This window comes from Lagenorhynchus albirostris, chromosome 8 (assembly GCF_949774975.1).
Source record: "Lagenorhynchus albirostris chromosome 8, mLagAlb1.1, whole genome shotgun sequence".
In the NCBI taxonomy this organism is placed as follows: domain Eukaryota; kingdom Metazoa; phylum Chordata; class Mammalia; order Artiodactyla; family Delphinidae; genus Lagenorhynchus; species Lagenorhynchus albirostris.
In genome coordinates, this window is record NC_083102.1 from 430695 (window position 1) to 442977 (window position 12283).

The following is a 12283-nucleotide window of genomic DNA, read 5'->3' on the forward strand; positions in this document are numbered from 1 at the left end:
GTAGCGAGTGAGGGCACGGAAGAATGCCTTAAGATAGTTAAATAATGAGGCATTTTCTCAGTATGAAAAGCTGAAATCTGATAGGAGATATCTTTGAAATATACAAATGCAAACATATAATTTGTATAAATTTTGTATTATAAAATCACAAATATAAAAAGAGTTGACAAAATTCTGAGACATTGATAACATTTAAGGCCCTCCTGAAAGCTTGAAGAGAGGTCATTTTGGTTTAGGAGCCTGATTCCTGGACTATACACAGCCCAAGAACTGGAAGTTATTCAGGCCTGTGAGCTACACAGCTGATGACGATGAATCCGTCAATGGCCTGTGGGCCATCGTGGCCCACTGTCTGTTTTTGTAAATAAACTTATTTTGGGAAACAAACAAACAAACAAACTCATATTGGAACATGACCAAGCCCATTTATTTACCTTTTTTCTATGGCTGCTTTGTGCTGTAACAGCAGAATTGAGTAATTGTGACAGAGATCGTTTTGCCCACAAAGCCGAAAATATTTACTCTTTAAATATTTACTATTTACTACTTTATAGAAAAAGTTTGAGTTGAGAAAACCTGATCTGGACTAATAAGAGTAACGAGTTGTTTGCTTAGTGTAGAAACACGTTGTTTACAGAAGGTAATAGAATTAAAGGGTGTTCGACAGAAGGCTTGTTGAGTGACGTCTTTTTTCTTCTCCCCAGTTGATTGACACCACTGTGTATAGTAATAGGTTAATCATAATTATGGTAGGCATTGCAGCAGTTAATAAAAATCACTGTTTTGAGTTTCTGGAAAGCCTTTCTCAAGTTTGGAAGAAAACCCAGGGAAGTGTAAAATGAGTGATCAGTGCAGTCTCAGTCTCAATTCATGTTACTGACTTGACTTTTTTTTTTTTTTTAGGTTTCTGATACCAAAGAGCTTACTCCCCCAGAGGGTCTTTCAGCCCTTCCACCATTTTCAAGGTGTTTAATAGGAATAATAATAAAATCTCCGAACGTAGTCAGGTAATCCCTTTTTCTTTGCTGTTCTCTTAATCCTGTCATGGCTGTAAGCTCTCAGTAACTTTAGCTCTATTCCTTTTACTCTCACCATTTGTCATAAGTGCATTTTTTTCCTAAGAGAAAACATTTCCATACAATTTTCTCTCATTTTATCAGAGATTAAAAATATTAGCATTATACTTATACAAAGTGAAATTCTAACTTTCTGAAAGATATATTCATCCAAATAGTCTCTGGTTATGCTTTATCATAACTACAGTTCATTTAGAGGGAAACATTTAAAATTTTAATGTCACTGAAATACTTCCTACAATGGACACTTTCAAAACACGACTTGGGTAAATTCCATGTGGTTTTCACTCGGCACACAGCTGTTACTCATTTCTCCATGCCATGTGTCACCTGACCTGCTTCTAGGGTTTCTTGTGGCACATGCAGGACTGGTGGGCTACAAAAGGGATAGTTTTGCAGATACCTGATACCTGTGGAATTTTAATAGTACATATGTTCCTTGAAAACTTCAAAAAGCATTGTTTTTAACAGCTATGAATTATCTTTCAATAGCATATCAAATCTTTTTTGTGGGCATTACGAGTATGCAGAGTGGCTTTATTCACTAACCAGAACAACCCTCTTCTCTTTCTAGCAACGCCCTCTGACTTTAGTGTCTCACCTGTATGATTTGGCATGCTTACAGCGAAGAGTATGGGAAGGGTTTAGTCAACTTCCCATGTTAGCTGAAAACTAGAATTCATGGTGGTTGATGAATCTTGGCTATATTTGTCTTTCTGTAAAGTATTAAGATATACTATAGAGTAATTTCAGTTGTTTTTTACTTTTTTGCAGGTCATTTTTAGATGAACTGAAGGCATGTGTTATTTCTGAGGATATTGAAGGCATCGTGTGTCTCACAGCTGTTATGCACATTATCTTGGTTATTAATAAAGGTTGGTTAAATTTTCTATGGTATCGTCTGGGACATTGCTGGGTGCATCTTACACAGAACCGTTGTGGAATGTTTGGGAGTGAATCCCCTGCTAGTTAGGCTCTCACGGCACTTTCCCCCAAGCTCTCCACGCGCTACACGTGTGCCGTCTGCCTGGGCATCTGCTGTGTAGCTGCCACGTACCAGCTTGAATAATGGTAGCTTCTTAATGCAGCTCCTGTCCACTTTCCCCACTGGACCCATTACGTCTGCCTCTCTGTGCCTTAGACTGAATTTCTATTGATTTGTCATTTATTACCTTTGTCATGTACATTTAAAAATCTGAATTCATTTTTGCTAATGATGGTGTGTTTTGGTATTAATATTTAATGTATCTGTGTTTTGCTTAACTTTAACTGTGCCTCTTCTGGGTATCCCAGCCAGTTGAAATAGTATTGGAAAAATAATTGGAGATACCTAGGAAATGCTTACCTAAGTGTAAAATATGGTAATGTCCCTGCAGATGGACTACTATTAAGTTTCTATATTTTTGGACCAGTTTTACTAATGTTGAAATTATTTTCTAAGATATTATTCATAGAGTGATCCTCTCAAAACAAGCTCTCCCCATAAGCATGAATGCATAGTATGGCTGTAGATTCATGACAGGAATTTGTAACTAGTTTGACCCAGGCCAAGCATCAGGAAAGACTTGCCTGAGGCAGTGTCTCCTGGGGAGACATCTGCAGGAAGAGGGACGTTCTCCATGTGGAGGGTGTGAGGATGGAGGTTGGGGTGCAGATGACCACCGTGTACTTAATAGGTACTTAAACATTTGCCAAACAGATGATGACTCTGAAATGTGTTAGTTCCGTTACTGTTGAAGGTGTTGGTGATCATCAAGTCTCATGGCATGGACAGAACTCACGGGATCACGGCCTTGGAAACTACCTCAGAGCCAATGAAGTGCTTTGTAATCACTCATTGGATCTTCTAACATCCCTTTAAAGGGATCATTACTGTTCTGCAGGTCAATATATGCACTGACTCAGAGGGGAGGGTAGGAGGCTCTGTCTTACTGAAATTGAACCTGCATTGAGAGTCTGTGTGCTTTTTGTGTAGTTGTGTTCAATATTTTTCTGTCTTTAACAGGTAAACATAAGAGTTCAAAAGTGAAGGGTGTTGCAGCTACTGTTCACAGAAAACTAAAGACATTCATGGAAATTACTTTGGAAGAGGATAGCTTGGAAAGGTAAAGCACTAGATACCCACCAGGTGTGATTATCTGAACACTGCTAGTTATTCCTTAGGTATATTTTAGAACACGTTTTCATTGCTGCTGGTTACAGCCAGGTAGAAAACTGGGGATTGAAGGGATAGAAGTGTTTCTGTTGGCAAGACCCTTTGAGCATATGTTTTAATTACTTCCTCATTCTGTCTTTAAAAACAAAAACAAAACTGTCACTTGCAAGATTCTGCCCTAGAAAAGGAAGGGCATACAAACTCATTCTATATGGTTTTATTTTATTTATTATTTATTTATTTATTTTTGGCTGTGTCGGATCTTAGTTGAGGCACATGGGATCTTTCCTTATGGGCTTCTCTCTAGTTGTGGTGCATGGGCTTCAGAGTGCGTGAGCTCAGTAGTTGTGGTGTATGGGCTTAGTTGCTCCATGGCATGTGGGGTCTTAGTTCCCCGACCAGGAATCGAACCCGCGGCCTCTGCATTGGAAGGTGGATTCTTACCCACTGGACCACCAGGGAAGTCCCGTCATTCTATATGGTTTTAAACCTAGACAGATTGTATTTGGTGGTTTGCTGTATTTTTGAAACCATGAACATTCATTCCTCGGTTATAATTACCAGTTTACAAGTATCCATGTTGGGAATGGGAAAGGTCCCTCCAGAGACTGAAGAAATGTGCACTGTTTTCTACTTTCCAGGTAGCCTGTTGCTGCTGCAGGGACTGCTATCTAAGAATGTATTCATTGGGCTATTTTTCCAGCCAGGTGTTTTTCCTGCTGTATAATGTTTTTGACCTGCTGTGCAATTTCCTGTAGACTCTTTTCTGAATTGTGTTTGACTCTCAGACCAGCCACAGAAGCAGTGTTTTTCCTGCTGTTTTCTGAACACCATACAGTTAAGTGTTACAGAGCTTTGAACCAGGTAATTAGTTTTATATATGCCTGGGAAATAAGCCACTTTCCATAGCTACTTTCTCCTTTGGAGAAAGGCTTTCAAAATCCTAAACTGCTAACTTATGAACAAAGACAGTTTTATCTCTTCCTTACCAATCTGTATACCTTCTTTCCTTGTCTTATTGCATTACCTAGGGCTTCTGGTACGATATTGAAAAGGAGTGGTGAAAGGACATACTTGTCTTGTACGTGATCTTAGTGGGAAAGCTTCCCATTTCTCACCATTAAGCACAATGTTAGCTGTAGATGTTCTTTATCAAGTTGAGGAAGTTCCCCTCTATTCCTAATTTACAGGTAGTTCTTATCATAGTGGGTGTTGGATCTTGTCAAATGCTTTTTCTGCATCTACTGACAAGGTCATAGGATTTTTCTTCTTTAGCCTGTTGATGTGGTAGGTTACGTTAGTTGATTTTCAGATGTTGAACCAGCCTTGCATACCTGGGATAAATCCCACTCGGTCATGGTGTATAATTTTTTAATACACTGTTGGGTTTAATTTACTAATATATATATATATATATATATATTTTGGGGTTCGCGGGCCTCTCACTGTTGTGGCCTCTCCCGTTGCGGAGCACAGGCTCTGGACGCGCAGGCTCAGGGGCCATGGCTCACGGGCCCGGCCGCTCCGCGGCATGTGGGATTCTCCCAGACCAGGGCACGAACCCGTGTCCCCTGCATCAGCAGGCGGACTCTCAACCACTGCGCCACCAGGGAAGCCCATAATTTGCTGATATTTTATTAAGTACTTTTTGCATCTATGCTCATGAGTGAGATTGTTCTGTAGTTATCTTTTCTTGTAATGTCTTTGTCTGGCTTTGCGACTAGGGAATTGCTGGCCTCATAGAATGACTTAGGAAGTATTCCTTCCCTTCTTCTGTCGTCTGAAAGAGACTAAAGAATTGGTATAGCTTCTTTCTCAAATATTTGGTTAGAATTCACCAGTGAGTCCATCTGGGTCTGGTGCTTTCTACTTTTGGAAGGTTATTAATTACTGACTCAAGTTTTTAAATAGATGCCTACTCAGATTGTCTATTTCTTCTTGAGTTAGTTTTGGCAGATTGTGCCTTTCAAGGATTTGGTCCATTTCATCTAGGCTGTCAACTTTGTGGGTATAGTATTCCTTAACTGTCTTTTTTTTAATGTCCATGGGATCTGTAGTTATGTACTCTCTTTCATTTCTCATATTAGTAATTTGTGTCCTCTTTTTTTTTTTTTTTTTCCAGCCTGGCTAGAGGCTTATTGGTTTTATTGATCTTTTAAAAGAACCAGCTTTTGGTTTCATTGATTTTCTCTATTGATTTCTGTTTTTCACTTCTTTTTTTTTTGCTTTCTGCTCTAATTTTTATTATTTCTTTTCTTTTGCCTGCTTTGGATTTAATTTGCACTTTTTTTTCTTTATTTCTGGTTTCCGGAAGCCTAGATTACTGATTTTAGATGTTTCTTCTTTTCTAATAGTCAGTGCTATAAATTACTCTCTAAGCACTGCTTTTGCTGCATGGCACAAATTTTGATGTTATGTTTTCATTTCCGTTTAGTTAAAAATATTTTAAAATTTCTCTTGAGATTTCTTCTTTGCTGCATGTATTCTTTAGAAGTGTCTTATTTAATCTCTCAATTTTCCAGTTATTTTTTTGTTATTCATCTCTAGTTTAATGTCTGAGAGAAGACATTGTATGGGTTTCTATTCTTTTAAATGTATTAAGGTGTGTTTTATGGCCTAATATGTGATCTGTCTTGGTGAATGTTCCACAGGAGCTTGAGAAGAATGTGCATTGTGCTATTGTAGGGTGAAGGAGTCTTCAAATGTCAGTTGTATCCTGTTGGTTGATGGTGTTGAGTTCAGCTTGTCCTTACTAATTTTCTGCCTGCTGGATCTGTCCATTTTTGACAGAGGGGTTTTCCTTTATATATTTTGTAATCCTGATATTAGGAGCATATGATTTTAGAACTATTATATCTTCTTGATTGGATTGACCCTTTTATTTTTATGAGGGGTCCCACTTCTTCTCCAGTAATGCTTTGCTCCGTAAAAGCCATTTTGTCAGGTATGAAGATGGCTCCCCAGCCTCCTTCAGTGAGCATCTCTGGAGCGTTTGTGGTGTTTTAGTCAGGAGGCCGAAACCCCACGGTGACGGGACAGTGTAAGCTCCAAGTCAGGAGCTCCCATCAGGGCACTAGTGCAACGGACTGGGGGCTCGTGAGGGTCACAGCGAACTGTAAAGGGTGGGCTCACCCTCATGGGCTCAGCAGCTCCCCCAGCACTACCCCTAGGGAGGACGCACACCCCAGGCTGAGCCTCTCCAGGATGGAGAAGTCCTCAGGCCTTCTGGGGGGACCGCTGGCCATCTGGTCTCCGGGGGGTGGAGCCCGTCCATAGGGAGGTGCCAGGGGAGCTGCTGAGCCCATGAGCCCCACCGCGGGTCAGGCAGCCGCCCTGTGGGGCCTGGGTGCTGCCTCTGCTGCTTGCACCCCCCCGGAGAAGGCTGGACCTTGTGGGAAGCCCTCTGGCGCCCCTGCTGCTAGGGCTGGTGCTGTGCGTCATGAGCCCCAGCGGGGCCGTGGAGCGGGGGCTTGCTCGTCTGCGAGCCAAGGACGTGCGTTCAGTTACAGGCTTTACTGCAGAGACGGTTGACTATTTCCTATGCAGTTCAGGAAGGGTCTTTGAGGGAGAAACCCAACAGACTCTAGGGTTATGAACTTGTTTAATTTCTAGGTGTGGGAGGAAGAGGGAAGTGAGCTAATTTGGAGGAAACTGAGGAGTGTTTGTATGTTTCTGAAAACACAGTGCAGTGCAAATACTAAATAAGGCCGTCAGAATTACAAACTAGGTAAATGATAGGTTATTGTCATGGAACATGGTCATAACCTCGGAAATGCAAGCATTTTACAAGATTTCTCTGTTAGAAATACCATCTGTAAGGATAGTTTTTTGGAAAAGAATGGTATGAACTGCTCTGAGGGTGTAAGGAAAGAGGGACGTTTGCACTTGTACAGAGGTTCAAGGCGAGTACTTGGATTGTGTTAGTTACACTGACAGAAATAAAGGCCTTAGAAGTTCAGAACTTACTCCATGGAAAAGAAAAGGATATTCATAGAAATTAAATGCAGGGCATGTAATATTTTGTTTCTTCATTGTTTCTACAACTATGCAGTTTTCTGTGCTAAGCTGATACACAGATGGCAAGAAACAGTTCTTGCCTTTAAGGAGGAAACATCCTAAAAAAGTAAATAGGTAGAGACTGAAATATTGGCTTCTTACTTAAATATGCAAGAAGCACACTGTACAAAAACCAGTGTCTGGAAAATAAAAAAAAAAAAGAACTTAAAAAAAATTGATGAAACAAAAAAATCAATCTAATGGAAGATAAGCAGTTAAGATTTAAGACTCTATTTTAGAATATTATTTATTTTTGTTGGCATAGAGACGTTAAGGCAAGTCTGCATCTTTAAGACTCTTGGGACCCTTTGGTCCAATGAATATTTTAGGAAACAGGGCATTAATTTAGAAGTGAATGTTTTCTTAACAAATACACTAGCTTTCTCTGCAGCAGGGTTAGTATTTTGTTGACTGGTCTGTTGGGTGCTGTCTCATTGCACTTTCAGTGCTTCACCTGGCATAGTGCTCTGTAAATTCTGTAAATTGTGTAAACTGGACTGTTTTCTCAGGAGCAACAGCATGCATTCACCAACGCACTCATGCATTTAAGTGTCAAAGGATGTCACCTTTATTACTTTCATACATAGTATACGAGTAGCACTATAATTAGAGATTATTTCTTAAGGTTTGTGTTATATCATGAATTTTTCCCACTAAGTGAACTGGAATCATATTATAAACAAGTTAATTACCAGCATTAACTGTGTTTTGGCAGCTTTGGTGGTGTATGTGCGTCCCCAACGTTAAACCTTGTGATTAGACTTGAAGCAAAGGAGTATTCCCTGAAACAGTGGCCTCTTTTTTATTATCAAGTATGGATACGTAATATCACCTTATTCCACTGTATGTAATTTTCATAGTCTTTGTAAAAAAATGAATTCGAGGCTGGATGCTTTTTGTAGCTCATTTAGAAGCATGCATCGAAACCTAGGGACCTTGGTGTGGATAATTAAAAACTACTCGTAAATAAAACCCTTCTTTAAGTAGAAAACATACGTTGCTTATCTTACCGATTGTTTTTCTCGGAAGGCTGATTTTGTGCCTCTCCTGTGTTGGCGTCTCCAGCCATGAGCACGGCCGGCCTTGGGCCGTAGGAGCTGGAGGTGGGCGGGTCGTGGGGAGTCAGAGCTCAGTGGGTGACATGGGGGACCCTGGACTAGGGCTGCCACTGTCCCTTCCATCTCTGAAATTGTATGCTCATTTATTTTGCCCCTTAATAATTCTGATTCCTCTGGTCTATACAGTGTATCCAGCCCTCTTCCCAGGTAATAGGAGAATGACTGAATTCACAGGAGAGCAGAAGAGCTTGTTGGTATCCGAGCCCCGTGGGGTAGTCAGAGGCCTGGTTTGCACCCACCGTACCTTTGCTGATGCTGGGGTCCCAGGCAGGTTGCTTTGCCTCTCAGCCTTGGTTTCTGGCCTTGGAAGGAGAAGTCAGGATGCCCGGAAGCCCAGGACTGGCCTGGTGCTCGGTTCAGAGGTGACCAGAGTCTCAGATTGGACTTAGGCCAGCATGAGAGGCTGATTACCCTATAGTAATTTAATCAGTCGTTTTGCCAAGGTAACCTAACATTTTTCTTTAAGGGTTTAAAAATTCTTACATAAGGAGACAATATTTTCGAGTGATTAAAAATAAGTTTTAGATTGTGGGGCGTTGGTGACTTACCGTGTCCTGTGTCCCTCTGTCTCGTCTCCTGGGTGGGACAGTGCTCCCCACCTCTGGCCACCAGGGAGCTGGGGCCTGGCTGGCGTGTTGGCCCTTGCAAGCGTCCTAGCCTATAGCTCTCGAAGAGTTGATGCAGGAGGGTGGTGCCGTCAGGCACTGATGCTGGGAGGCCGGAAGGGATGGGGGGCATCCGAGTCTCCTGGTGTTTCTCCGGATACAGACAGCTGCTCGCTGCTGATGGGGCGGCTTCCATAGGCTTCGTGCTTCCCACCGTCCGCCCTCTCTGCTCAGCCTGAGACGTCTGTGGGGCGCAGACAAAAATGACTGCACACGTGCAGTGGTGGAGCGGTGAGAGACAAACAGGACAACCGTTAGTAAAGCAGCAGTGCTGGGCCAGCCAGACACTTAATGACAAGAGTCTTCAAAGAAAAATTAATCGTAGCCCAAAAGAATGATCTGGAACTAAAAACCCTTGAGTTGGAAACGTTGCTGAGGCACTGGAGCCTCAGCTCCCAGGTGGTCCAGAAGGTCGCCGTGGAGGGTGCCCCCGAGCAGGACAGACACCGATGAGGGTCCTGGGGGAAGCAGACCAGGGAGAGACCCAGGGAAGCAGCGATCCAACCGCCGACGGGAGAGAATTTCCTGGGGCCAAAGAGATATGCAATTTTAAAGATTCATTTTTTGTTGTTGTTGTTTCTTTAACTAAAGTTTAGATGGGACTGATGAAAAAAATCACGCATAAGTCTGAATAAAATTCCTGAATTTTGAGACAAAGAGAAAAATATGAAAACTTTTCTAGATCTGTGTTAGCCCCTACGGGGCTCCTCGTGACGAGTGGAACAAGTGAGTGTGACTCGAGATGTGGCCCAGGTGTGAGGACCCACAGGCTCTGCGGCTGGTGTGCAGAAGGGCTGTGAGATACGTTGGTGATGTTTTTGTGTTGGTTACAGGTTGACTTATTTCGGTGTGTGGGGTTAAATAAAATACACTGTTGACTCTTGGACAGCAGAGGTCTGAACCATGTGGATCCACTTAAATGCAGACATTTTCCATAGTAAATGGCCCAGGACCGCACAGTCGTAGTTGGGTGAATCTGTGGATGCAGAACCGCGGATATGGAAGAGCTGCGTTCTCAGAGGGCCGACGAAGTTATCCGCAGATTTTCAACTTTGCGGAGGGTCGCGTCGCCCCAAACCCCTGCGTCGTTCAAGGGCCAACTGTCTTAAGACGAATTTCACCCATTCTTTTCATCTCTTTGAACGTGGCTACTAGAAAATGTAAAGTTACCCCATGCTTGCGTTGATACTGGACAGGGCAGGACACGGGCAGACCCGAGTGCCCATAACAGCTCCAGGCTGAAGAGTGAATCAAGCTGAGAGGCCGTTTGGGATAAAGGTTGAGGTTTGTCTTGGCAGGAATTCAGAGGTTGGCTGGCCCACACACCCTCTGAGGGGAGCTCGGGGGATGGAGAAGGAAGGGGAGTGGGTGACAGGCTGCCCAGCCAGTCTCGCCTGGGGACAGGTGTGCAGGGGGTGGGACGAGAAAGTGAGGTGTGTGTGCAGGAAGTGAGCAAGCATGGTCGCAGCAGTGCATCATGGGGGTTAATAGTTGTCGTTTACCTTGTGATCTCGCGAAGGAGGGAGATGAGCTAGCGATTGTGGGCGTGGGAAAAGGGGGCGCCCGGCCATACCCGTGAGCCTGCCGTGTGTCTCCTAGAGGAGAGTCCTTGTGAGTGAAAGAGGAAGCACGGCCAGGTGAGCACCTTTCACCGAGAGGGTCTTCTGTTCGTGTTCCTTGGGGACAGAGGACGCCTCCGGTCATGGATGGCTCTGTCCGTGTGCCATGTGTCGTGCTAAGGTTTCTGCTGATGGCGATTCTTACTACTCCATTTACCTTTGAGAAACAGCGATTACTTCAGTTTTCTCTTTAAGTGTATTCTGTTCCAAACCATTTTTAGATTTATCCTGTGAAAATGTAAATTTGCATACTTCAGTCACATTTTTCTGTAGCTAATTCTTTCTCTGTGTTTCAGGTTTCTCTATGAATCATCATCAAGAACTTTGGGAGCACTTTTGAATTCATAACCAAGCCAACATCTTGGTCATTAAAAATAGAGAAAAAGGACTTACAGAAAGCGAGATGGATGTGTATTTTCCTAGTGTTTTTTGTTTTTTTTTTTTTTTGCGGTACGCGGGCCTCTCACTGTCGTGGCCTCTCCCGCTGTGGAGCACAGGCTCCGGACGCCCAGGCTCAGCGGCCATGGCTCACGGGCCCAGCCGCTCCGCGGCATGTGGGATCCTCCCGGACCGGGGCACGAACCCGTGTCCCCTGCATCGGCAGGCGGACTCCCAACCACTGCGCCACCAGGGAAGCCCTCCTAGTGTTTTTAATGTCAATAACCCATATAGTAGAGAAGGGGTAGGATTTATTTTGGGGTGGGTATGAGTAGAAAACGCAAAGGTTCTTGCATTTTTGCCCAGCGCCTGCATAAATGATACATTTAATGTAACAGGCTCCAGGTATGAATGGTGCAGAAACCCACAGAGCAAAGAAAAAAAAAAAAAGACACCTTTCTAGCAAACCCAGTTGTTTTAAAAATGACTTTTATATATAATATTGCTTGCAAACTATGAGTAATAAAGCAATGACAACACCTGTTTGTCTACTTGATTTAAAAATATTGGTACAAGTTTTCCCCTGCAGGAACGAGGGCTGAGTTCTGGGCGGGCCTGCCTTTCTACCAGGGGCAGAGGTGTAAAGCGCAGGGAGCGGCTGGGTGGGTGCGGGGAAAGGGGCCACGCGCGGGGGCCTGTGGCTGTGAGTGCCAGGACACAGGTCCAGTCATGCAGCCTGAAGCTGAACCACCTTTTCTTTCCGAGAGCTGTCCCGGCTGACGGAGGACTGGCCCCCGGCTCCCTGGCTGCATCGTCCTGCGTCACCACCCCCGTTGCCAGAGTCTCCACGTTCAGATCCCGACAGCCACGGCCCAGGTCGAGGCCGTCAGCATCCTGCCGCCTGGGGTGCTGCTTCAAACGCACGCGTGTTCTGTCTTAGCCCCCCAGCAGGAAGGAGAGAAGTGCCAATGTCTCAGTGCCTCTGTTTCTCCAAGAAGGTACCTAAATGGACTGTGCACTGTGGTCATGAGCATTTAGCGCAAGGTTTTACCAAGGGATATCTGAGGCCTGGGAGGTGGGGGGTTGATTACTCAGCTGGTTTTGAACATAAGACTATCTAAACATCTTTGCTAATTAACTAAGCCGTACTTTGTATTGGTGAATTTTTTTTTTTTTTTTTTTTTGCCCTTTCCTTGTTTGATTTAGTTTCAAGAAT

The 12283-nt window shown here is 43.6% G+C and overlaps 1 protein-coding gene across 1 annotated transcript in view; it reads left to right on the forward strand.

The window, feature by feature from the left end:
• NCAPG2 (non-SMC condensin II complex subunit G2) overlaps nt 1–11602 on the forward strand; it is a 61912-nt gene extending 50310 nt beyond the window's left edge. Inside the window, exons 25-28 of the mRNA XM_060156260.1 lie at nt 904–1007; nt 1851–1951; nt 3082–3181; nt 10986–11602. Of these exons, the coding sequence (XP_060012243.1) occupies nt 904–1007; nt 1851–1951; nt 3082–3181; nt 10986–11037 (357 nt within the window). The 3' untranslated portion in view covers nt 11038–11602. The remainder of the gene's footprint in view (nt 1–903; nt 1008–1850; nt 1952–3081; nt 3182–10985) is intronic.
• The last annotated feature ends 681 nt before the right edge of the window (nt 11603–12283 follow it).